General features: G+C 39.6%; 2 protein-coding genes across 4 annotated transcripts in view; one reads left to right on the plus strand and one right to left on the minus strand.

The window, feature by feature from the left end:
* GTF2E2 (general transcription factor IIE subunit 2) overlaps positions 1–18329 on the minus strand; it is a 62593-nt gene extending 44264 nt beyond the window's left edge. For 2 of the 3 annotated variants that reach the window (XM_036249961.1, XM_036249963.1), the window contains exons 1-2: positions 18114–18329; positions 14459–14631 (exon numbers count right to left, since the gene is read on the minus strand). In XM_036249961.1, coding sequence (XP_036105854.1) covers positions 14459–14627 — 169 coding nt within the window. In that variant the 5' untranslated portion in view covers positions 14628–14631; positions 18114–18329. Of the gene's footprint in view, positions 1–4008; positions 4068–14458; positions 14632–18113 lie in introns of those variants that run through there. The other variant, XM_036249962.1, reaches the window with a different exon arrangement.
* On the plus strand, positions 800–9126 carry SMIM18 (small integral membrane protein 18). Its single transcript, XM_036249964.1, has 2 exons — positions 800–974; positions 8804–9126. The coding sequence occupies exons 1-2, from the start codon at positions 800–802 to the stop codon at positions 9124–9126; spliced, it is 498 nt and encodes a 165-aa protein (XP_036105857.1).
* Positions 18330–27169: the final 8840 nt, after the last annotated feature.

Consider the following 27169-nt stretch of genomic DNA (forward strand, 5'->3'; position numbering starts at 1 on the left):
ACAAACAAACAACAAAAAAAACTTGATTCTGTTATGCTTAGACTACAACTTTAAATAATACACTATAATAAAAACATTCTACTTCAAACATCCAACTGAGGATTCTTTTGCCATTTAAATTTCACAGACTGTCCTGGCCATGACTCAGATGGTTAGAGCATCATCCTATACACCAGAAGGTGACAGGTTTAACTTCTGATCAGGGCACTCACCCAGATTTCAGGTTTGATCCCTGATCCAGGCAGGTACAGGAGGCAACCGATTGTTTCTCCCTCACATCGATGTCTGTCTCTCTCTCTCTCTCTCAATTTCAACACACACACACACACACACCCTTAGGTAAGGATTACAAAAATAAAATAGATTTCGCAGACTGCTGCTTTTTAATGTAGCTAGTGTACCTATCCTCTGCAAACTAGTAAAGCCAAAAACATTATTTCTCTCTTTTTCCTCAGAATTTCTCCTGTAAAATAACCACCACATGAAAATAATAAAACACAGTACTAAAAGAAGAGAAAAAATATATATAATTTTTAAAAATATTATGCATACTTCCTGGAGGAAATATAAGCTGATAAACCTGGGCTGTTTGTGTCCTAGGTTACTACCTCTCTCGACATTATCTTCTAGCCCTATCACCGAAATTTTCACTGAAGGATCTGAAATTTCATAGTTAAAACACTGAGGAAACATCAATTTGTTCCTATCTCACAAATTCCTATGTAGGAATTTAGCTGAAGGACAAAAAGGCACTAAAAAGAGGTGACAATTGATATCCCAGATAGCTTTATTCAAGTTTATGAATGATTTACTCTTAAGGGTGGCAGGACTTAATGCAAATGAATGTAGAAGAAACTGTCAGCTGCACTGTGCTTCAACCAATAGAAGCACAGCTCCATCTTGGCTGTGCACTAGACTGCATTACAAACAGACGATACCATCGCTTCAACAGCAGCCTTTCAGACAAGAGGTAGGTTTATATCTTTTTCATTTAGTAATACATGTCCTTACGATGCAATATAAAAATACTTTACCATAAAAATCAAACAGAATGCTTTGTTCCTACTAAAGACCAAAACAAGCAATGTATTCATTTCACTGCTTGGCTGGATTTTATTATGAAAATATGAAGACTGCCTGTGCTATGTGATAAGCACCCTTACCATCTGTGCCTTAATGGAAAATTCATGACATTGTCTTTAACCGGATCTATATCTAGACCTGAGAGTAAACCATAAGCATTTGATTTTAAGTGGTTACTTGCTAATTTCATTTTCTCTGAGCTATTTCATTTCAGCAGTTTGGTCTGTCTTAAACAAAGGATTTTTCTTAAAGAAAAATCTAGACTAAAAGTGAATCCTGAACTAAAGCTTTCTGATTATATATGTACAAATTATACTGGCTGGTAAAAAGCAGTTGCTTACAAGAAAGTTTGTTATATTTTAACAAATATCAGAAGAGAGTTCAAAATTGTTTTCTATATGACTTTGTAGATTCAGAGAATGCTGAAAAATTATCACAATTGTGATTTTTATATAAAAATAAAAACACCATAAAGGTACCATTATGTAGGCTGCATTATACTGTAACCAAAGACATCATTTAGAGAGCTTCAGTCTTTTCTAACATTTTAATTTAATTCCTTAAGTAAAATCTTAAAGTCTATATTACTGTAATATACAAGTCATGCTATTATTAAATGAAAACCTTTTTTGAAATAGCCTTTCATTTTTGTATATGCTACAGAAATACATATTTATCACAGTAATTTTAATATGTTCAAGTTATTCTTAAATTGATCCTCAAAATAAATACGTAGTAAGTCTTAACTACATTTAAAAATAAAAATATGTCCTAAGAATTGGTTAAGGGAGGACAGTAGAGTACCTTTCAAGGTAATAAGATTACTTTCATGGCTCAGATTAACCATTCATATCTAAAAAATCAGTAGCAACTGCTGACCAAATTTATAATGTTATAATACTAAAGCATAGAAATATAATTTAGTAGATATTAGAGTTCAAATATATTACCTATACACACTGACTTAAAGATCCAACTTCTGCCCTTTTCTTTGCTGGTAAATCTATTTAAATTTTAAAGGTCATTTTCTCCATAATTTTTATTCCTTTTATTTCTTAGCCAGCATACAGCTAATATGACTAAAGCATCCCTTACAAAGACCAAACCTTGCTGCTGTAAGAAGATATTAGATCTTTCCAGGTTCAGCACAATTGGGTTAGTTACTTAGAAAACATTCCTATTTACCATACAAAGTATGGGTGCCCCAAAAGTCTCATAAAAAAAAATAACTTTGCCAAATAGAAGAGTTAATTCATAACTCAAATTTCAGGTAAACTGTAAATTGAAACACCCTACCACCTACATTAAAACTATAAACAGCCTACATTTTATTGGTAATACATCTATAGTTAGCACAGATGGAGGCTACTGCTGTTTCACTGAACTGACTAGAGGCATGGCCTATCTCAGAAAGATCCAGGGCTGTGTTGCTCTACATTTAAAGGTTACTATGATTAATTGATCATATTTAAAAGTGATATGTTTAAAGGCTCTAGAAAATTCAACTAAAGGGCTTTTACCACAAATATAGCAAAAGCATAATTTTATTCTGATCTGGCAATTCAAAGCTCCAAAACAGTTCCAAGACTTAGCCCTGTAAATATTTCACTAGGTCCTTTTGAAATGGGAGAAAAAATAGGTGAAGGGAACATTTCAAAAACAACAAACTAAAATAATATATGGTATTTACCTTAACACTTCCCATTGCTCTAAAGGGGTTAAGGGGGATGCAAAAAAGTGCAAACTGTTTTTTGTTTGTTTTTTACCATTTTCTCTTACTTTTCATAAGGCATGTTTACAGATTTGCTTGTTATAAATTTACATTTTAGTTTAAAAATTATAGTATCAGAATGCAAAACAATATTAATGGTAACTATATTTTTGCATGTCTAGTTATGTCTAATCCACCAAAGTAAATTTTAAGTTTTTACCCTAAATTTAACACAAAAAATTACTAGAGTTCCACTGTACTTTGAAAAAAATAAATCACATTAAATGTAAGGTGAAAAATGATTCCATATTACAAGGGTTTACTATTTTCAGCTATGCCCAGAAGCTAACTAGAAAGTGAATGTTTTGAGTTGCTCATCAGTTATCAATGCATTCTCACAAGAAGCACACTGTCATCACTTATAACATAAAACTGACATGCACATATCTTTCCTAAACTGCTTAGATGCTGCTAGCAAAGGTTATAAATGCCCTGGGAGATGGCATACACTGCTCTCCCGTCACTGCAAGCATTATGATAAGCATATTTGTGTGTGGATAAAGTATGCAGTCTAATCAAAATGATAGTGCTTGATAATCCTAATTTTACTTTTTTAGAATCCAGAAAACTCAATAAATGTAGTAAATAAACATATAACACAACAGACTTTTAAAATTCAAAAGCAAGAAATATTTTTAAAATATATTTGTTTGAGCTGAACAAACTGACAGCAATTTACAACAGATACAGAAGGTTGCCTCCTTAGAAATAACATCTGGGCCTCAGTTGTATTTCAGCCCCAGGCCCAGAAAAGCAGCACCAGGTGAGTGACACCAGGACCAGCTGCAATGACTAATAACCCCCTGCCCTGACACTGACCAATTAGTAGAGACCAAGACCCTGAAACAGCACACCTAGAAAACCGGTGACTATTCTGTTGAAATCCTCCCCTGAGACTTCCCCTAAGATTCCCACCTTCGAGAGAGAAATAAAACTCAAGAAAAGGACCCAGCTCATGCTTTCCATCCCAGGAGCACAGCCACACCTTCCCCAACCCTTTCCCACAGGCATGCCTCTCCTAAACTCTAAGGGACCCCACAAGGCTTGCAACCAGGGCAGCAATAGACAGTGGCAGTTCATCCCAGGCAAAACCCTTGAGCTTGTCCCCAAGGGCCCCTTTTGTCTGACTTCTTAGTGAAACAAAGCAGACCAACCTAGGCTCATTTTCCCAGGCCTTCTTTGTTTCATTGTCCCCAGCTTTAATAAATACCCTCTAAAATTCAAAACAAAATTATTTAATTAATTAAAATAAAATAAAATATCTTTGGGTTTTAAATAATAGATTCAAATGGTTCAAAAACTAAAAGAATGTAACAAGGTTATATTGAGAAATCTCACACACATCCCTGTCCCCAAATCTACTCTCCATCTAAGCCCACAAGTAACCACTATTAATTTTTTGAATATTCAAGATTTTTACACAGATACAAGCAAATAAAATATATTATTTCCCCTTTCCTATATATACTGTTCTGCACCTTGTTCTTTTCCCTTACAACATATCCTAAAAATCTTTCCATATCACCACTCAATTACCTCATTCATGTATAATATTGTGTGAATATTCTATATTAATTTTAAATAGAATAGTTCATCGATATTAACTTCAAATAATTAAATTTAGTTGTGCATCTGTCTGCCTGCCCCTACCTTATCCTCTCCCCTTCCACTCTTCCTCCATTTTTTTAGGGGTGAGGGGGGCCTAAAAAAATTTTAAGCAATGCACTTATACCTCAAAAATGAACAGCTATGGCTGGCCGCTATGGCTCACTGGCTGAGCATCGACCTGTGCACTAAGAGGTCGCTGGTTGGATTCCCGGTCAGGGCACATGCCCAGGTTGTGGGCCCAATCCCCAGTGGGGGGCATGCAGAAGGTGGCCAATTGATATTCTCTTTCATCGATGTTTCTAACTCTCCCTCCTTCTCCGTTCCTCTCTCTCTAAAAATCAATAAAGAAAAAAAAAATGAACAGCTATGAAGCTCCTTAAACCAACTTTCTAATCATTTTAAAATCTCATATGAAACAGTAACTTATATTAGCCTTTACAACTTCTCCCCAGTTTTAAAGTCAATACAAATAAAAAAAAAAAGGGCCTATTCATCATAAATTAAAATACAGGTAATAACTTCAGTATAATCTCAACCAGATATGAGTTATGGATTTTTATAGCCAATTTCTAGGAGAAAAGTAAAAGAATTAAAAGCTTCACATGTTAGGGAGATAAGATTCTGGGTAAAGCTTTTAATTTTTAAAATTGCTATGATGTTTCTGAAATCAATCATAAACTAACACTTTAAATTAACATTAAGTTAATTAATAAACTAGATTAAACTAATTTGAGGGGTATGTTGTGAAAATTGCTTCATTCTACTCTCTTCTCCCTATCAGTTTCCCCTGCAGTCACTTCTAATGCCAAATTTAGAAACAAAACTCTAAAAAAATAAAAATAAAAAATTCCATATTTTAAAAAGGAATCAACCTGAAAGGCCTTAACTGAAAGTCTAAGAAATATTTTCATTAATGCTGGAGACGTTCTAGGTTAGCCAAAGTAAAATTATTAGACAGACCCTCACTTAATTCTTCCTGCTCTTTACCTACCCACATAAGTGGCACTGTCCCCTTTCCCCAAGGTCCTACTCTTCTTCCTCTCTCGCTCTATTAGCGCTGCTTTTCAAAAAGGTCCTGAAACCCATTCACGCTGAAGTAAAAATACCTGTAACAAAGTATGTTACCCCTCCCAGGAATATCTGCATTTTAGTAGTGCTAAAATCTTAAAGGAGTTTCAAAGCTAAACTTTTCTTTAGAGGTGTATGGACACACACACACATATGATGGTATTAGGAAGGCTGGGTCAAAAAGGACTCAATTTTGTCTCTATTTGAGTCTGTCTCTGTGGGTTACTTGATTATTTGTGTGCATGATGATTAGAATCAGAGGCAGCAACAATGCAGAGGTTAGAGGGGTAGACTCTTAGGAAATCCACATCACATAACTCTATGTGAATGTCACCCCACAATACAGTATGAATGGTGCTCCTTGGAGTTGTGCAAAATAGCAGCCTTGCTTTCTATAAGAACATGCTCGGAAGAGAAAAATTCAAAGGATAAAAAAGGGCAGCTTTGAAAGGCTGGGTCCCCAGACACAGTTTGAAAATAATGCAATGAGATATAACATAGTATATGTTACAGACAATGTATTTTTGTATGTCCCAGAACTAATAGAAGCAATTGATTCAATTGTTGTCCATTAGTCTGTTACCCCTCGTTTCAAGATGAAGGGACCAAGCACCATAAAACTGAAGAATTCTAAAATCCAAAAAGAAAAAATGAACTGGCCTTTACTTCTGGCCTCAGATTACTGATTTAACCCTCAAAACACACGACAGAAGAAAGGAAGGAACCAAGTCCATCCAAGGGAAGTGAAGTGATTTGCCAAGCAAATCCGATTTAAGAAAAAAAACAAAAACCTTAGAAAGTATCAATTTATCAACCCCAAAGTTTTTAACTTCTATCTATAAAGAAAACAAAGAAATCTAAAGGAATTATATTGTTATGGCTTTAGATTTTAAGTCACTTTTTAATCTTTTTGATGTAAAAATATTGTGGTTATGTTTAAAACAGAGTCCTCACCTTTTAAGATACATTCAATATTTCTAGAAATAAAATGATGTCTGGGACTTGTGTCAAAATAATCATTGTAGCATTGGGTAGAGCTAGAGACTGATAAATGAAGCTGTATTATGAGAACATGGGGGTTTTCATCATTCATATATATATATTTTTTTTTCAAATTCTCATTCAAGGATATTTTTTTCCCATGTATCTGCAGACAGTGGGAGGAAGGGAGATTGGGGGGGTGGGGAGACAGAGACAGAGAGAAAGAGAGAGAATCAACGTGAGAGAGACACATTAAACGGTTGCCTCCCGCAGGGCCATGGCCAGGGACCAAATCGCAACCAAGGTACCTGCCCTTGACCGGGATCAAACCGACGACTATTGGGTCCGCGGGCTGATGCTCTAAATGGCGGCAAATCAGCCAAGGCTTGGTTATACTCTTATACTTCTGCACTACCTTGAAGTCTTCTTTAAATGAAACATAATCTCACACACAAATTATCCCCAGCACTTAAAGTATTTGGTACACAGTAGGTAATCAATAAACATTTGTTCACAAGAATAAATGAAAGTTGATTTACAATTACGTGGGGGAGCAAGCATGCTTAAAAAGTCATTTCTTTCATTTAAAACATACAAATAGACAACAGTCATTGAATTAAAGCGAAATATTTTTTTATTTCCAAAATTTTCTTAGCATATAGGTTATGTTCTAATTTTTTTTTACTTTATTCATTTAATTTATATAATTTATTCACTTATTCATATAACCATTCAGGGATAATTATTTTGTGATTATTCACTTTTTAGGGGTTCCCTCCTGAAGAAACCTGCTTCCATCAGGTCTGAAACGACCCCCTCCTTCCTTGATATCAGCCTCCATTGGCTTTCAGACCGTCTGGGGAGCTTCTAATACCCACGACATGCAGGCCACCTGTGACCCCCCCCCCCCGGGTGGTGGCACAGGTCCAGTGCACCCGACCCAGTGGCCCTGGGCTGGACCAGCTCGCCTTCGCCTCCCCACGCATAAAATGGGAGGCTCCAGCTGCTGTGCTGCTCCAGGTGCAGAGGGAGGGCTGGAGCTGCAAGGTGCCTCTGGAGCTGCAAGGTGCCTCCGGGCCTTATCACCTCCATGGGAGAACAGAGCCCAGCCTGGCCAGGGGGTGCGGAGGAGGGGGAGAGGGGCGGGGTGTCAGAGCCGCCCTGAACTAGGCTGGCACCACTGGGCACTGGCCCCCACCTCATGGCGGAGGACAGTATTTTCTAATTTTTAAAAATAAGCTTAAAAAGTTATTTTTAAAGACCAAAAATTCTTTTTTTTTTTTTTTTAATACTCTCAAATCTTCAACCCTTACGGTTCCATTTAAGGCCTACCAAGTATCAGGTCAACAAGAGCAAAAGTTAATGCAAAAATACTGAAACTTTAACTCGCTAATTTTGTGAAATGGAATAATAATTCAATAAATGATTACCTTTGGGGCACTGAATTTGCCTGTTTTAAATATTCATGTCTAGAGGTCACTTAGGTATATGGAAGTATTTATTTATTTATTTATTTATTTTTCTTTCAGATAGAGTGGGAGGGAGAGAGAGGAAGAGACAGAAAGAGAGAAACATCAACGTGAAAGGGACACATCGGGTGGCTGCCTCCCACACGACCCAACCAGGGCCAGGGACAAACTGCAACCAAGGTACATGCCCTTAGCGGAAACCGAACCCGGGTCTCTCTGGACCGCAGGCCAACGCTCTAACCACTGAGCCAAACTGGCCAGGGCTATGGAAATATTTAGACTCTCATATACACAACAAAAAATTCTAAGATTATGGTCTCTTCACAGGGAACTTAATTTGACTTTTCTTTCTGTTTTTCACTCAGCCACTATTCCCTGATTCAGGTCTCTGTCTTCGCAGTTTAAAGGAGTGGAAACAGGAGCTGAAAATACACTGAACCAAAAAGGTGAGAGGATCCACAAGGGCATTTTGAAGAACATAACCTTAAAATGTAAAGATTTCTTGTAGATAATAGCTCAATGGCCACTACTTTAGTCAAACTTTAAATCAATTAAGTTGAAACCAATTAAGTTGCCTTTTCCCCTTCCATGAGCAGTTAGTTTCTGTGTATGAATTTTAAACATACATATTTGTCTAGTAATATACACAAAATATATAGTATGGTTTACAGAATACATTGGCATATAGAAAAAAAATAATATCATTAAATGTGTTTTGCCTATATAAATTTACTAACAAATCTTACACTGAGATTTGAATTGATAAATATGTAGAGTTTGGTTACATATATTCATTTTCTACCTTTCTAGAGATTCAGAAGAGCAATACAAGAAGTAGAATCTGTAAGAATGGCCTCCTTGAGCTCCAGCCTCTGGAATGAAACCACTACATCTGTTTATCAGTACCTTGGGTTTCAAGTTCAAAAAATTTACCCTTTCCATGATAACTGGAACACTGCCTGCTTTGTTATTCTGCTTTTATTTATATTTACAGTGGTATCTTTAGTGGTGCTGGCTTTCCTTTATGAAGTGCTTGACTGCTGCTGCTGTGTAAAAAACAAAACTGTGAAAGACTTGAAAAGTGAACCTAACCCTCTTAGAAGTATGATGGACAACATCAGAAAACGTGAAACTGAAGTGGTCTAGCACTCTACATAAGATGAACCAAAATCTCTGAAAATAGCCTTCAACTTTGAGGAGAAAAAATTTTCAGAGGCCAACTGTTATTTACAAAATTGAAAGACTTTGAATGATTAAAAGATTTCTACTAGAAGGAAAAGACAAGTTAAATATGTACTTTTTGTGTGTATCCCTTTCATTAAATGTACAGTAAAACTTCATAAATGTGAATAATTTACCAATCTCTTTAAAATTACACTTAAACTAGATAAAGATGCCTAGCATTCAATATTAAGCAGCAAAAGATAAACTGGAAAACATAAGCAAGGCTAATGATGCCAAAATAATTTATACCAAGCCCTGGCCAGTTTGGCTCAGCAGTTAGAGCAAAGGACCGAGGACCAAAGAGTCTACGGTTCAATTCCAGTCAAGGGTGTGTACCTCGCTGCAGTTCAATCCCCAGCCCTGGTTGGGGTTGTGCGGGAGGCAACCAATCAATGTGCCTCTCTCACATCGATATTTCTTTCTCTTTGTCTTTCTCTCTCCCTCCCTCCCACTTTATCTGAAAATCAATGTAAAAATATCCTCAGGTGAGGATTAAAAAAATAACTTATACCTAAACAAATCATGTGGACTAAAAAACAGAGCAGTATGCCCTGGATGGTGTGGCTCACTTGCTTAGAGCATCACCTCATGCGCCAAAGGGTCACAGGTTTGATCCCTAATCAGGGCACATACTCAAGTTGGGTTCCATCCTCAGTCGGATGCATATGAGAGGCAACAAATCGATGTTTATCTCTCACATCAATGTTTCTCTCTCTCCCCCCCCCCCAAAAAAAACTCAATTAAAAAAAAAAAAGAGTACTATATCTACATGTGTTTTGGTAATAGAAATGCTATGTAAAATGCTTCTCTATCCCAGCAGGTGTGGCTCACTGGTTGAGTGTCAACCCATGCACCAATAGGTCACTAGTTTGATTCCCAGTCAGGGCACATGCCCAGGTTGTGGGCCCAGTCCCCCAGTGGGGGGCATGCTGGAGGCGGCCAATCGATATTCTCTCTTGTTGATGTTTCAATCTCTCTCCTCTCGCTCTAAAATCGATAGAAATAAAATATTTTTAAAAAATGCTTCTCTAAATCAAAAATAAAATACTTCCACTTATATTAAAGTCCCTACTTATTAAAAAGCGGTATTTTCTAGTTTACTGAAGACAACTTACACATTTTTAAAGACTTACGTTTTATGTAGGATTACCGTGACAAAAGTCTCAAAATACTCAGAAAGGTCACAAGTATACTTGCATACATTTTCGTAAAACTGACTAACTGTTGAGATACATGGTCTAAGAAGAGCCAGACTGTCTTCAAACTAAAACTTAATGGTACACCCCACTAAACTGCATTTCTTGAACTTGTGCTTTCTCACATTCACACTCTCAAGGGCTAAGATACCCAATATAGAAAAGACTATGGGAAAAAAAAAATTTAAAAGATAGGACCATTTAACACTTGTTAAGAGATATGGCAGTTTTATTTCTTGGAATTCCAAGGGCTGTACAGATATTATATTTTATAATCCTAATACTATCTTGCTACCACCCATGAGTAAACCAAAGCATGCTCTTTTTTTTTTCCTTGATTTTTAGAGAGAGAGAAGGGAGAGGGAGAGAGAGATAAAAACATCGATGAGAGAGAACATCGACTGGGCACTTTCTGCATGCCCCCCCACTGGGAATCAGGCCCACAACCTGGGCATGTGTACTGACCAGGAATCAAACTGGCGACCTCTTGGTGCATGCATGGGTCGACACTCAAACCACTAAGCCACACTGGCTTGGCCCAAAGCATGCTCTTAACCACTACACTACAACTGCCCTTAAGTCAGAAATGCTGCTCCTGAACATGTACTGAGAAATTAGTTCAGAAGAAAAAAAAACTCAAGATACAAAGATGTTCACTCTCACTACTTCTATTCAACATCATACTAGCCAGTCTAGACAGACGAGGAAAAAAAATAAAAGGACTTCATATTGGAAAGAATGAAATAAAACTCTTCATATTCACTGATAACACAATCTTGTAAATCTTATATGTAGAAAATGCTACAGAATCCACACAAAAACTAGAAATAATGAGTTCAAAGTTGCAGAATAAAAGATCAATGTAAAAAAAAGTATTTTATTTCCATATACCAGCAATGAACATTTTAAAAATCAGCCCAGCTGGTGTGGCTCAGTAGTTGAACATTGACCCATACACCAAGAGGTTGGATTCCTGGTCAGGGCACATGCCCAGGTTGTGGGCCCAATCCCTAGTGGGGCACATGCAGGAGGCGGCCAGTCCATGTTCTCTCTCATCAATGTTTCTATCTCTCTCTCACTCTCCCTTCCTCTCTAAAAAATCAATAAAGAAAAATGTTTAAAAATCAAATTAAGAAAACTATTTCATTCACAACAGTATCAAAAATACTTAGGAATAAATTTAACAAAATAAATGTAAGATATAAATAAAAACCTAATAAATGGAAAGATACCCATGTTCATCTACTGTAAGACTTAATAATACTGAGATAGCAATTCGCCCCAAATTGATGAACAGTTCAATACAATCCCTATCAAAATCCACCTCTGGCTCTTTTACAGATGTGAATTGATGAACTGATCCTAAAATTTATATGGAAATGCAAAGGGTCCAGATAAAAAGCAAAACAATTTTTAAAAAGAACAAAACTGAAGGACTTAAATTTCCCAATTTCAAAACTTTACTACAATACTACAATACTACAGTTACCAAGAGAGTATGGTACAGACACAGGACAGACATATAAGTCAACAAACCACACTGAGATACCAGAAATATGTAGTAAACTCATTTATAGTCAATAAGGGTGTCACCAATGCAAGTCAATGGGGAAGGTAGTCATTTCAACAAATGGTACAGGGACAAAACACAAAAAGATGAATTTAGATCCTTATGTTAAACAAAAAATCAACTCAAACTTACCGTAAACCTAACGTAAGAGTTAAAACTATAAAATTCTTACAAGAAAACACAGTAGCCCTGGCCGATGTGCCTCAGTTGAGTGAGCGTCGTCCTTCGCACTGAAAGGTTGCCAGCTGGATTCCCGGTCGGGGGACACTGCTTAGGTTACTAGGGTCTCAGGGTGCATACAAGAGGCAACCGATTGATCTTTCTCTCACATAGATGTTCCTCTCTCCTCCCTTCCTCTCTCTCTAAATATAATAAACACATTTTTTTTAAAAGAAAAATAAAAAATAAAGTATTAAAAAAATTAAGTAAAAAAATAAATAAGTAAACAGTAAATTTTCACGACCTTGGGTTAAGCAAAGATTTCTTGGATATGACATCAAAAGCACAAATGATATTGACTCAAGAAACTATATCCAGAATATATAAAGAATTACGAATCAATAGTAAGAAGACAACCCAATCACTTTTCAAGTGGGCAAAAATATGAACAGACATTTCACCAAAGAAGACAACTGAACAGTCAATAAGCACATGAAATGGCATCCAACAACATTAATCATTAAAGAACTGCATATCAAAACCAAAATACCACTTTACATCCACTGGAATGGCTATAATCAGAAAGACAGAATAACAAGTCTTGGCAAGAATAAGATAAAAATGGAATCCTCATGCATTGATGGTGAGAATGTAAAATGGTACAACCATTTTGGTAGTTTCTTTAAAAAGTTAAACATAGCCCTGGCCGGTTTGGCTCAGCGGTTAGAGCGTCAGCCTGCGGTCCTGAGAGACCCGGGTTCGGTTCCCGCTAAGGGCATGTACCTCGGTTGCAGTTTGTCCCTGGCCCTGGTTGGTTGTGCGGGTGGCAGCCACTCGATGTGTCCCTTCACATCGATGTTTCTCTCTCTCTCTCTCTTCCTCTCTCTCCCTCCCACTCTATCTGAACAAAAAATGGAAAAATGTCCTCGGGTGAGGATAAAAAAAAAAGTTAAACATAAAGTTACCACATGACCCAGAAATTCTACTCTTAGGTTTCATTACAAGGAAAAAAAAAAATGTCCACAAAAAGACATACCTGAATGTTCACAGCAGCACTATTCATAATAACCAAAAAGAATACAATAACTGGTGAATGGATAAACAAATTGTAGTATATCCACACAAAGAAATGCTCTTCAGCAATAAAATGGAATGAAGTATTGATACATGCCACGACATGGAATCCTGGATAAAATACAGCAAACTGAATCCCACAACAAATAAAAAAGGATTATATACCATGACCAAATAGGATTTATTACAAGAATTCAAGGTTTAACATCTGAAAATTAATGGAATATACTGTTATTATTAAAGAACAAGAACATGATCATCTAATTAACAGATGCTAAATTAAAAATAAGGCAGACCTAAAGACCACATATATTGTCCAATTCCACTTATATGAAATGTCCAGAAAAAGCAAACACAGCGATAGAAAGTAGATTATTGGTTATCTGGGGCTGGGGTGAAAATAAGGAACAATTGAAAATGGGCACAAGGGATCTTTTGGGGAATATGGAAATGTTCTAAAATTGAATTGTGCTAATAGTTGCAAAACTCCGTAAATTTACTAAAAATCTTTTAACTGCCCTAGCCAGTTTGGCTCAGCGGTTAGAGTCAGCCCTCGGACCGAAGGGTCGTGGGTTCAATTCCCAGTCAAGGGCACGTAGCTGGGTTGCAGGTCCGATCCCCAGCCTGATCAGGGTCGTGCAAGAGGCAACCAATCAATGTGTCTCTCTGACATCTATGTTTCTCTCTCTCTCTTCCTCCCTCCCTTCCACTCTACCTAAAAAATATATATTTATTTTGCCCTGGCCAGTTTGGCTCAGCGGTTAGAGCGTCGGCCTGCGGTCCGGAGAGACCTGGGTTCGGTTCCCGCTAAGGGCACTACTTCGGTTGCAGTTTGTCCCCGGCCCTGGTTGGTCGTGCAGGTGGCAGCCACTCGATGTGTCCCTTCACGTCGATGTTTCTCTCTCTCTCCTTCCTCTCTCTCCCTCCCACTCTATCTGTACAAAAAATGGGAAAATGTCCTCGGGTGAGGATAAAAAAATATATATATATTTATATTTTAACTGTATACCTAAAAAAACAAATGATCTGTATGGGATGAAAAGTAAACTTCAATAACGTTATTTTTTAAAAGATAATAACCTAAAGCTAACTACACCAAACTTATTAACATTTTAAGAGCAAAAAATTCTCTCATCATTCCATCCTTTATACTTAAAGTGCCTAACAAGCAATATGAGTGTTGAACTGAAAATGAACTTGCCATTACTAAATGGTTTTCTGAAAAATAAAAATAGTTTTAGTCAATTTCACTAACCAGAATTTTGTTTAGAGCCTGATGATCCTCCATGTTCTAGCTTTGCTTTCTTCTTCTTCGATGATGATGATGCTGATGATTCAGAAGATACTGAACGTTTTTCTACTACAGGAGTGGAAAGAGCTCTTTTTTTGAAGAGCTCACGTTCTCTCAAAAGACTTGGATCCATAATGCTGCAAAGATTAAAATAAGTATCCTTAATACCGAGTCCAGTCAGTCAAACCTATATGCTAAATCCGTCTCAACAAGTTACTTCTCAAACAAAATTACCTTGCTACTAGTTGTTTAGCACTTGTATTTACTCATTTACTCCTTCACTCAAAAAATCTTTAGTGCCTATTATGTGCCAACCACTGTGCTGGTACTCGTAAAGAGAAATAGAATTATTCTCTAAAGCTCTAGAATTGCACTGTCCAATATGGTAGCCACTGGACTCATGTGCCTATTGAGCACCTGAGAGATGCTAAAGTTGAGATGTACTCTAAGTGTAAAATACATATCAAACGTAAAAGACTTAGTACAAAGAAAAGAACTTATAAAATTACTATAAAAAAAAAACTTATGACATATTTTAGACTGATTATATATTGATGTGATCTTCTGGATATACTGGATTAAGTAAAATATTTAATTTCCCCTAATTTGTTAAAACATTTTTAGGCCCTGGCCAGTTTGGCTCAACAGTTAGAGCATTGGCCAGGGGACCAAAGAGTCATGGGTTCGATTCTGGCCAAGGGCATATACCGTGGTTGCAGTTTTTTCCCAGACCTGGTTGGTGTGTCTCTCCTCACATCAATGTTTCTCTCTCTCTCTCTCCCTCCCTCCCGTGCTCTCTCTCTCTCTCTCTCTCCCTTTCTTTCCTTCTTTATCTGAAGATAAATATAAAAGTATCCTCAGGTGAGGATTAAAAAATGAAATAAAACAGTCCAGCCGGTGTGGCTCAGTGGTTGAGCACTGACCCATGCACCAAGAGGGCTCTGGTTACATTCCCGGTCAGGGGACATGCCCAGGTTGTGGGCCCAATCCCCAGTGGGGGGAATGCAGGAGGCAGCCAATCTCTCTCATTGATATTTCTGTCTCTCTCTCCCGTCCCCTTCCTCTCTCTCTAAAATTAATAAAGAAAAAAATTAAAAAGAAAACATCACAGCTTAATTAAAATAAATAAAAATTTAAAAATCTGGTGAATTCTCTATCATTAAGTGATAAAAAGGCTGGATTGATATTTGTTAGAAATTACAGAAAATTCCTGATTTGTACGTTAAGTGAGGCTAAACCTCTTTGGGTTTTTTCCCAATTCTAAAACTCTACAATTCTAAACAACTTCAATACCAGAGAAGCCACAGGTCATTCAACAGTATTTTAAAATGTTCCTCTCTTGTCTGAGCTCTCCCTAAAATCCCAAGGAACCTGGGAAGCACACAGACTGACTATGTAAACTATATTTGCAGTGTTAAGATTAGTACTCATAAACTGGGAAGAAAGGCCCCAGAGGAAAAAAGACTATCTTATCCTTTGAAAGCCTTAAAGCACAGAGTAGCTCAATAAATATTTGTTAAATGAATAATGAACGGAAAAGCATCTTTAAATTGCTCTAGCCTCATTGTTATTGGTTTCACAAACCTTTACTAAATGTCCACTGTTTGTGAGGCACTGTACTCCAAGTATGAAAGGTTCTGGAAAATAAATTCTTGTCTTCAAGTAGCTTACATTTGAGAACCTGAAAGCATTGAGCCCCTCGCTTAACTATGAATAAATAAAATGTAACTTAGAGTGCTTAAAGTTAAAAATATAAGCACTGTTAAATAACCAGAGTAAACTTCACTTAACTAGGAAAGGAAGAGTCACTGGCACAGGATCACAAATCAAAGACCTACTTCTCTCCCCAATTCTAATCCCTAACGGCAACATGACCCTAGATCAACATGACTCTGCTAGATCTCTCTAAATCCAATTTTATCGTAAATTAAAATGAGACTACTACCAATGCTGTCTACATCTAGCCCAACTGTAAGAAAAAAACATAAGAAAGTGATTTTTTTAAAGAGTAAAGCTATACAAATATGTTATTTGGGTATTACTACTTTGAGTTGGATATTAAAAGAAATAATTATACTGTGATGAGGAAGAAACCATCTTGGGGAAGGAAACAGAGAACAGAAAGGAGAAGTCACAAGTGATAAGGTGGGGGCAACAAGCCTAAAACAGGAAACATGTTTGTTTCACCTTGTAAAGAAAGGTAATTAACTCAGGCTTTGAATCATGAGCTTAACACAAACTTAAATAAAAAGCCTTACAGTTTACAAAGACCTAAATGCTTGTAGCTTTTGATCTCTCACAACTCTGTAAGGTAAAGGGTATCCATTCTATTCCTCTTTTAATATGTAAAATCCGAAGTGAAGAGCTATGGTTAAGGTTACGACAGCTGGAAGTACTTGGACCAGAACCCAGATATCCTAACTCCTAAATCAGTGCTCCCTGCTCCACAACTGAAACACTGGAAAAGCGCCTAAAACACTCTAGGTCTCATTTTGTTTATTACTGCTTTTAAGTGAGATGCTCACTACTTTCATCTTCTCAAAAGTACGCTGCTCCAAGGCAAGGATTTCTTGCAGAACCTTTCAAAGCGTGGAGGTCTTTACCAGCATTTCAGGAGTGGAGTACCGAGCACCTGACCTAGGAGTCAGGATATTCGCATCCTGGCCCAGGTCCTTAGGTTTAGAACCTTTAATTCTCACTCCACACCTGAAATGCCTGTGAAAAGGCCTCTGGATGGTGGGGTACTGATGACGTTCAAAGACACCCAGAGAAAAGCTCCTTGTCTTCGTATCACCAGAGCATGCTCCGGCTAACTTTTCCTCCTTTTTCCGAAGACCAGGTAGAATTCTGCATGTGCGGTAGACAGGACGCATCAGCCTGCCCGTTGTACACTGAAAAAACACCACCACCACAGCTCAGGGAGTTCACGCGCCCACGTGTCACGGAGGGACACCGAAGGGCCAAAACGAAGTCACAATCTGGCTCCACGTTCTCTCCAACACATCGTTCGACTTCTTTCGACCTTCCTGCCTTCCTCTCTTGCTTCTGTCGCTGCCTAAGCCTCAGCGGTGCCACTGGCACCCCAGCTGCTACGAATGGCCGGCAGGCTGGGAAGGGGCTGCTTACATCGTAAATGACAGAAATACAGAGGTGGGAGAAAACTGGACCGCAGCGTTCCGTTTTGGAAACACCTTTCGACTTTGCAGAAAACAACTAGTATAACTAAAGTTTAGTTATCATGACAAACTAGGTCTCCAAAAGACAGCTTTAAATAAAACAGTCCGTGAACAAGCATCTAAATCACAGCCTGTAGCTGGCTGGACCCCGTGGTTCCCCGAACTCCACACACACGGTTCTCTCAGCTGCTGCCCATGTAAACGCGGGGCTAGGAAGAGGCTCTCCAACTGCGAAATGTCCCCTTTCCAACCCAAAAGTTTGCTCAGTAAACCGCCGGCCTAAGAGACAATGCTCCCAAGAAGTTGTTACCGTGTCCGCGCAGAGAGCGGCAGCCCCGGCCGCCCCAGGGCTGGTAACCGCGCTCGCCCCTCGGGAGGAGGCGCTCCCGAAGAACAACAGGCCCGGAGCTCCGCGCCCCGGACCCCGCGGCCGCAGCCCTTACCTCGGCGAGGAGGGCCGCCCCACGCGACCCGACGCCGCCTCCCTGCTCCTCCGCCTCGGCCAGCCACTCACGCCCGCGTGGCTGCCGCTTCCTGCTCCTGGTCAGCGCCCCGCCTGGCCGAACACACACCCAGAGCTGCCCCCGCCAGGCCGGGGTCTCGGGACTAGCAGCCGAGGAGTCAAAGGCTCGACCGGAGCCCCGCCCTCCACTTCCTGATCAGGTTGCTAAAGGCTCAATCCCGGCAACCACCGCGGCGCCTCCGCCGCCTAGAACGCGCGTGCGTCATCACGTGCTCCGCCAGGGCTACTAGGGGAGGATAATCAGCCAGCTGGAGCGTTCTGGGTCTCCATGACAACGGGAGGATGGCTGGGCCGGGGGATTGTGGAGAAAGAGATTCAGGTGTGAGACGAGTAGCAGCTTCCCAGATGGGAAAATCTTTCCGTTGCAGAAATGTAAAGCTACCAGATCCTCCTCCAGCTGCTGTGGAATCTGTTTAACGCACGTGGCGACGCGATTTTTCAAGTTTATTGTTTACCAGGTGTTTTGTGACTTTACATCAAATGCCAGTTACCAGCATTTAAACTTCAAAGACGTTGTTCCAGCTCCCTCTGTTGTATATGAGGAAACAAGAGGCCCAGGGAAGCAAAGGCAAATACTGGAGTGAAGCTGTTTCTGAATTCCCAACCACCACACACGTGAACACTGTCCACCACATCTGTGAACTCTCTCACAAAAGGATTTCGAATTCAGAAGCAACAAAGTGGTAGAAATAAAGCGATGAGAAGGATTGATTGGCCTTGGCCACAGCCTGCAATGTATTGGAGTGTGTCTGAGTTCTGTGGCTCTTTCCCTCACTCACAACCCAGAGCAACACTTAGCCAGTGCTCAAATATTCTGTAGCTGTCTTTTAACTACTTAGTACTGGTTAGTCCTCAAGTTATTTAACCTGTATTGGTTTTCTCATTCGGAATAATTGTATTATCACAATAATTGTATTACCACAATTGCATTAGACTGTTGTGAAAATGAAATGAGATAATACATACATTTTTACTCAAAATTTGGAAAGAAAACCAAAAGATTGTGTGGTTTTTTTTTTAATTGGTTTCATTCCAGAAGATTTTTGTAATAAACCCACTTGATGTTCATCTGACACCCTCAGGAAATGTAACTTTGAATAACAGTTTAGGAGGGCCCAGAAGTTTTACAATCCAGTAAAGGCAGAGATTCACTGGTAAAAACCTGATGAGGTGTAATGGGGAGAAGGAGCAGACATCAAGTACAAAAAAATAATCTTAAAGGTTAAAGTCAAGAAACATGAGCCAGTATTGTATCAATTTTTATTTCATCGTTCCTTTCTCCAGTGATTATATAACTTCCAGTTTCTCATACCCTTGTGGAATCAGTTCTAGCATTCTGCTGACTACCTTATCAATAAGTGAGAGACTTAATATACAAATTGACAATGGCTAGACCATAAATGATAAAACTGACCCACATAAGAAAACAAGCCACAACTTTTGCAGCAATCACCTCAGAATGGTCAGGATTTGCTCAAAGGCTGCCAACTTCCCTATTTTAGACACACATATATTCCAATACACACACCAAGACTAACCAGAGAAACCAAATATGTCCCCCAAACTGATCATATAGTTGCCTCATTTCTAGTTACTTCACGTCCAGCATTTCTGCCAACAACCTTTAATCACAACATACCAGGAGTATCCCCTTTTTTGTTCTAACTGGAAGGCATACCTTGTTTTATTGTCCTCCTCTTTTGTGCACTTCACAGGTGTTGCATTTTTTACATGTTGAAGCTAAGACCCTCCACCAGCAAAAAGATTACCACTTACTTTATTGCCATACTCGCTTTATTCTGGTGGTATGCAATGAAACCGCAGTGTCTCCACGGTATGCCTGTAAAGCTTCCCCTCCTTGATTGCCTTTGAATCTCTGCCAAACACAAGTGATGGTGGCTGGCTCCCTTGCTATAGCAAGCTCTGTAGTCTCTGTTCTCATTTAAGTGGTCTTCATTTATTCCCACTTGTGTTAAATAAAACTTTGACACATGCTCATTATCCAGTCACGTGAGAATTGAGCTTCACAATGAAGGAATCATGCTTTTATAGAACTAGATCAACCACATAGAGAGCACTCAATGCAGTTGAAAAATAAACTGAGGTACATTAAAAATTTGAAGGTTATTTGTGCAAACATAGATTGAAATCAGGCAGCCCAAAACCAAACAAAGGTTAGGAACACTCCACTGACAGGATGCCAAGGTTTTTATAGCTAAGACTCAGAAGCAAATCAAAAAAAGTATTTGGGCCCTGGCCGGTTTGGCTCAGCGGTTGGAGCGTCGGCCTGCGGTACAGAGAGACTCGGGTTCGGTACAGAGAGACTCCGGTTCGGTTCCCGCTAAGGGCACGTACCTCGGTTGCAGTTTGTCCCCGGCCCTGGTTGGTCGTGCGGGTGGCAGCCACTCGATGTGTCCCTTCACATCGATGTTTCTCTCTCTCTCTCTTCCTCTCTCTCCCTCCCGCTCTATCTGAACAAAAAATGGAAAAATGTCCTCGGGTGAGGATTAAAAAAAAAAAAAAGTATTTGGTTGACTATAGCTTAAGTGATTGCCTTATTCAGGGAAGCCTAGTTGGTAGGTTGTGATTAGTAGTTCTTAAGTTTCATTTTCTCAAATTCAAATGCATTGACTCTGGCTTAGGTTTCAGTTTGCTTATGTAAGCTACCAGGCATTAGAGCCACCAGAGTCTAATGGCCTCCTTGTTTAATTACTTTAACCAAATGCTCACAATTATTCCTTTATTTCAATCTCTTGTGTCATCTCAGCCAGTTGGAACAGATATTGGACAGTTACGCCTTCTATTGTCAATATTAGAATATGTTATTTATAATCCAAACCCCCAAATATCAACTGCCCTTCCTTTACCCAAATATTAGCTATTACTCTCATTGCCCAACTTGAAACCCTCCTCTACAGATCCCAGCAAACCATTAAAATATATAAATGATGGATGTTGTCACCAGGGGCATCATTCCTATTTATATTGTCTGTTGCCTGTGACTAGGTCATAATGCTGAAAGCAATGCCTGAATTCATTCAAAACACCTTTGGGTGATATCCTGTACTCTGAACATTATCCTCAAGTGAAGACAAATATGGGCTCCCTACATGGCCTGTAATTAAGCCATTTTTGTGTCACAAGTACTTACCCAAGGACACACTACAAATTAACTAAAAGAGGATTCCATTTCCCTGCTGGTAATGCTGACTCTACAGCAATGACCAACTTCACTGTTTCCAAACATCAGCCCAAATTAGCTTGATATCAGAAAATACAAGATTTGGGGTTAAACATATTTTTATTGTGCCTTCTCATCCTTGTTACACGATATAGACGCCATCTGGGTTGCTTCTGAGGCAGCCGTTAACCAGGTATCAGGGAAGGCATAGGAAAAATATCCCACGCTGAGGCGTGGGACAGAACTATTTATAGGGACATGGCTATTGGTGTAACATACACAAAGCCTCAACCACTAATGCTTAAATAAACCTTTATTATAATTAAAACCACCTACATATTGGCACCCTCAGTATTTCAGGTCAGAAAGGCGTGGCTAGTGTCAAATTATATAAAGAATGAGTCAAGCTACTAATGCAACAGCAATTATGTTTTATCTCATGAATGCTTATAACACCCAGCATACTTTTTGGTAAAAATTGTGGTGTCTTCTTTAGGGAAATATAATTCGAATATTTAAAAAAAAAATTCTGCTCTGGCCGGTTTGGCTCAGCGGTTAGAGCCTCTGCCTGCGGTCCCGAGAGACCCGGGTTCGGTTCCCGCTGGGGGCGCGTGCCTCGGTTGCAGTTTGTCCCCGGCCCTGGTTGGTCATGCGGGTGGCGGCCACTTGGTGTGTCCCTTTCGTATCGATGTTTCCCTCTCTCTCTCTCTCTTCCTCTCTCTCCCTCCCACTCTGTCTGTGCAAGGAGTGGAAAAGTGTCCTCGGATGAGGATAAAAAAAAAAAAAAAATTCTTCTGTCCAAACCCTCCAACCCAAAAAGTACAATTCAATATCACCACAGGATTAATTCCAATATAGTGGATTATTTTTTACTATTTTATTTTATTGTGGTAACATATATATATTTAAAAAATAACACAAAATTTGCTATTTCAACCATTTTAAAGTGTACAACTCAGTAGCATTAATTACATTCACATTATGCAACCATCATCACTACTTCCAAAATTTTCCATCACCCCAAACAGAAAACTCTGTCCACATTACGCAATAACTCTCCATTCTTTCCTCCCCAGTGCTCCTGGCAACTTCTAATCTACTTCCTAGCTCTATGCATTTGCCCTATAAGTGGAATAAACAACAACAACAAAATGTCCTTTTGTATCTGGCTTATTTTACTGGATATTATGTTTTCAAGGTTCATTTATGTTGTAGCATGCATCAGAACTTCATTTCATTTCTTTTTTTTATATATATTTATTGTTGAATGTAGAACGTATTACAGATGTTCCTCATTTTTCCCCCATTGACCCCCTCCTCCTCACTCCCACCCCCCTCCCGCCTTTTCCCACACTATTGTCTGTGTCCATTGGTTATGCATATAAGTTCTTTGGTTTATTTCTTCCCATCCCCCAACCCCTTTCCCTTTGAAGTTTGTCAGTCTAGCAATGAATTTGTACTTCTTAATCCCTTCACCTTTTTCACCCATTGCCCCAACCCCCCTCCCATCTGGCAACCAACAAAATGTTCTCTGCATCCCATGAGAATGTTTCTGTTCTACCTGTTCATTTGTTTGTAGATTCCATTGCCAATAGATATGTATTCATTGCCATTTTGTTTGTTCATATATTTTATCTTTTTCTTCAAAAAGACCCTTCATCATTTCATATAATAATGGTTTGGTGGTGATGAACTCCTTTAACTTTTTCCTGTCTGGGAAAGTCTTTATATGGCCATCGATTCTAAATGACAGCTTTGCAGGATATAGTAATCTTGGTTGTAGCTTCTTGCTTTTCATCACTCGGAATATTTCTTGCCACTCCCTTCTGGCCTGCAAAGTTTCTTTTGAGAAATCAGCTGACAGCCTTATGGGAACTCCCTTGTAGGTAACTAGCTGCCTTTCTCTTGCTGCTTTTAAGATTCTCTCTTTGTCTTGAACCTTTTGCATTTTGATGATGATGTGTATTGGTGTGGGCCTCTTAGGGTTCATCTTATTTGGTACTCTCTGTGCTTCCTGGACTTGTATCTCTGTTTCCTTCACCAAGTTAGGGAAGTTTTCTGCCATTATTGTTTCAAACAGGTTTTCGATTTCTTGTTCTCGCTCTTCTCCTTCTGGCACCCCCAACATGCGAATGTTGGCACACTTGAAGTTGTCCCAGAGGCTCCTTACACTATCCTCATTTTTTTGGATTCTTTTTTCTTTTTGCTGTTCTGATTGGGTGTTTTTTGCTTCCTTATATTCCAAATCGATGGTTTGCTTCTTGGATTTACGTACTCTACTATTGAATCTGTGTAAATCATTCTTTATTTCAGTTAATGCCTCCTTCATTTCTGACTGTGCATCCATCATTTCTGACTGGTCCTTTATTATGCTCTTGAGGCCCTCGCTAAGTTCACTGAGGTTCTCACTAAGTTCATTGAGCATCCTTATAAGCAGTATTTTGAACTCAGCATCTGTTTGGTTGCTTATCTCCATTTCGCTTAGTTCTTTTCCTGGGGTTTTGTTCTGTTCTTCCATTTGGGACCTGTTTCTTTGTCTCCTCATTTTGGCTGCCTCCCTGTGTTTGTTTCTGTGTGTTACTTAACAAGAGGTATGGTGCTAGCTGAGGCCAGATTCTGCTCATTTGAAAGAATTTAGGAAAAACCTGAAGCAGGATCCAAGACAGGTCAATCCTATGATTAAGCAAGTGGCAACAGCTTGGGTGGGCCTGAAAGTTGGGTGGGGCGGGGCCTCAGGGAGTCACCAGGGCGGGGCTACCAGTGTGAGCCAGGGTGCTGGAGTTCCAGATATGGTGACTGTCTGCCGCTCCAGGGAAGGGCTCACCAAAGGAACAAAGGCCTCTGACAGCATGTTTGTCCCAGAGAAAGCCCCTTCTCCAGCCATCGCTCCATTACCAAACAGCTCAGTTCTTCCCTGTATGTCTCTGGTGCCCCTCGAGCTGCCTCCCCTCCAAGCTTAGAGGGAGTGAGTCCAATAAGTCCGTGTGTGGGCCCTTTAAGGAACTGCCTGGAGCTCCAGCCGCTTCAGCCTCCCTGAGCCTCAGTTCCCACTGGTTTTTCCAGCCAGAATTATGGGGACTTCTCTTCCTGGCACTGGAACCCTGAGCGGGGCACCTGGTGTGGGACGGGGACCCCTCAGTCTTCAGAAAGGACCTTTCCAGCCGAGGTGTCCTCCTGATTTTTAGCCGCCACACGTGGGTGTGGGACCAGCCCGTCCGCCTCCGCCCCTCCTACCAGTCTGGATGTGGCTGCTGCTTTAATTCTGTAGTTGTAGGACTTCCATTCAGCTTGATTTCAGGTGGTTTTGAATGATGGTTGTTCTGTAGTTTAGTTGTAACTTCGATGTGGTTGTGGGAGGACGTGATACCATGTTTACCTATGCAGTCATCTTGACCGGAAGTCTCCAGAACTTCATTTCTTTTTATAGAATGGCTTAATTTTGTATTTTAATTTTTTACATTACATAATTGTTTGGAAGAGGAAAATTAGAGTAAAGTAAATAAACTTACTTCATTCTGCCATCAAATAATACTGCCTTTCAACTCCCCTCACCTGGCAATCCATCTCAACTAACTAAATACCTAAATTTTCAAAATAGCCAATAGAGCAAATAGCCGATATCCACACAAATCAAGAACTAAAAAGTGAGTGTTTTGCTCATCATCTGTCCTGGATTTCTCTAGCACTGAAGTTCTCTTTTCCCCTGGGGCCTTTCCTCCTACCTTCTGACACACATTGCCTATCCTGAAAATATTTTCCCAGGACCCTACTTCCTTCTTTAGCATTCATCCCAAAAGGAAGCAAAATCTTTTCTCCCTCTACCCATCTTAAGGTCTCAGGCAGGGATCCTGTAATTATACTGACTAAAGACAGGTTAAGGCCCTGGCCATTTTGGCTCTGTGATTAGAGTGTCAGCCCATGGACCAAAAGGTGGAAGGTTCGATTCCCATTCAAGGGCATGTACCTGGGTTGCAGGTTCGATCCCTGACCCTGGTCGGGGTCTTGCAGGAGACAACTCATTGATATGTCTCTTCACATAGATGTTTCTCTCTCTCCCTTTCCCTCTATCTAAAAATCAATGGAGCCCAGCCAGTGTGGCTCACTGGCTGAGCGTCGACCCATGCACCAAGAGGTCGTGGGTTCAATTCCCTGTCATGACACATGCCCAAGTTGTGGGCCAGATAGTGGGGGGCATGCAGGAGGCAGCCAGTCGATGTTCTCTCTCATTGATGTTTCTCTCTTTCTAAAAAAAAAAAAAAATCAATAAAGAAAAAATATTAAAATAAAAATCAATAGAAAAAATATCCTAGTGAGGAGTAACAAAAAAATCAACAGGAGAAAAACAAATGAATTTATTAGTGTGTGCACTACACATATACATGGGCGCATGCAGTAATAAGTAACTCAGAGTGGTTAGAACTCGGGCTTATATAGCATCTAAACAAAAGAACAATAACTTTTTCAAGAAGTGACAAGTTCTTCAGTGAAAAGAACTTGGAGTTTCTAGAGCGTAAATTGTGCAAAGGCAAATATATGGGGAAACTAATGGAAGATAAGGGCTAGTCAGTCATGTTTGTCATGTAGATTCCCTGATGCCGGCTCTGTGATGGTAAGAGCCTAAAGTTGCTTCCAGTGATTAACTTTTGTTTTTCCTGGTAGAGAGAGTAAGGGGGACACCTTTACAAATGTATGTCCTCCTTTTAGGCAAATAGAGGGAAAGCACAACGCTTTCCTTGTATCCACTTCTTTTCAATTGCCTTCAGCTCAAAATAACCTTCATCCTGTACCAAAGTGGCATATTTTATGGCAGTATATTCTTTTTTTCTTTAATTTTTTTTTTGAGTTTTTTTTTAGAGAGAGAGAAATATCAATGTGAGAGAGAAACATCAATCAGCTGCCTCCTGCACGCCCCCTCCTGAGGACTGAGCCAGCAACCTGGGCATGTGCCCTGACCAGGAATCAAACCAGGACCTCTCAGTCCATGGGACAGCACTCAATCCACTGAGCCATACCAGGTGGCAGTATATTCTTTTATTTCTTATTTATTTTTTAAAGAAAAGCAGACTGCCATGTGCAACACCTCATTTGTATGTGTCTGGAGTCTTGGAAGCTTGACTACCCTACGTTCTCCTACAAATGGACCTTGAGAGCTTGTTTGGAGGTTCTAGCAGGGGAGTGACGCTACTCGTATACCCTTGACCAAAGAGCGGTCGTATCCTCTATTGGGGAAGGTCATCCAGCTTCAGGAGGGACACACATGGATTGGTGAGGGAGAAAGGAGACATCCATCTAGCCAGCCAGATCATCGGAATCAACCCTGGTGATTAAAGGGGTAACAGATGTCATAGCTAGATCACCCTCGCATTCCGCAGTATATTCTGCTACCCTTCCGTCCCCTCTCAGACGTTCTCTGAAAAGCAAACATTTGCTATTACCTTCACTTAATAATTTTCAACCTGCAGAACTGGCCTGAATTTCTGTTGCGCCACTTATTAGTCATGTGAACTTGAGCCAGTATTTAATCTCTAAATTTGAGTTTCTTAATCTGTAATGCAAAAGACTGTCTCAGTTTGGACTGCTATAACAAATTGCAGTAAATCCTCACTTAATGCCATCAATAGGTTCTGCAACTTTAAGTAACACATTGTATAACAAAACCATCTGCCCCCTTTAAATCAGCTTCTCTGCCTCTTGTCTCTGTTAATGGTATCATCTTTCTCCCAGTCCCTCAGGCTGCAAACTTCAGGGCTAATTTTAACTCCTCCCTTTCCCACAAGCCCTAAAATCAATCAGTT

Source organism: Molossus molossus, unplaced genomic scaffold (genome assembly GCF_014108415.1).
Source record: "Molossus molossus isolate mMolMol1 unplaced genomic scaffold, mMolMol1.p scaffold_m16_p_9, whole genome shotgun sequence".
Classification (NCBI taxonomy): domain Eukaryota; kingdom Metazoa; phylum Chordata; class Mammalia; order Chiroptera; family Molossidae; genus Molossus; species Molossus molossus.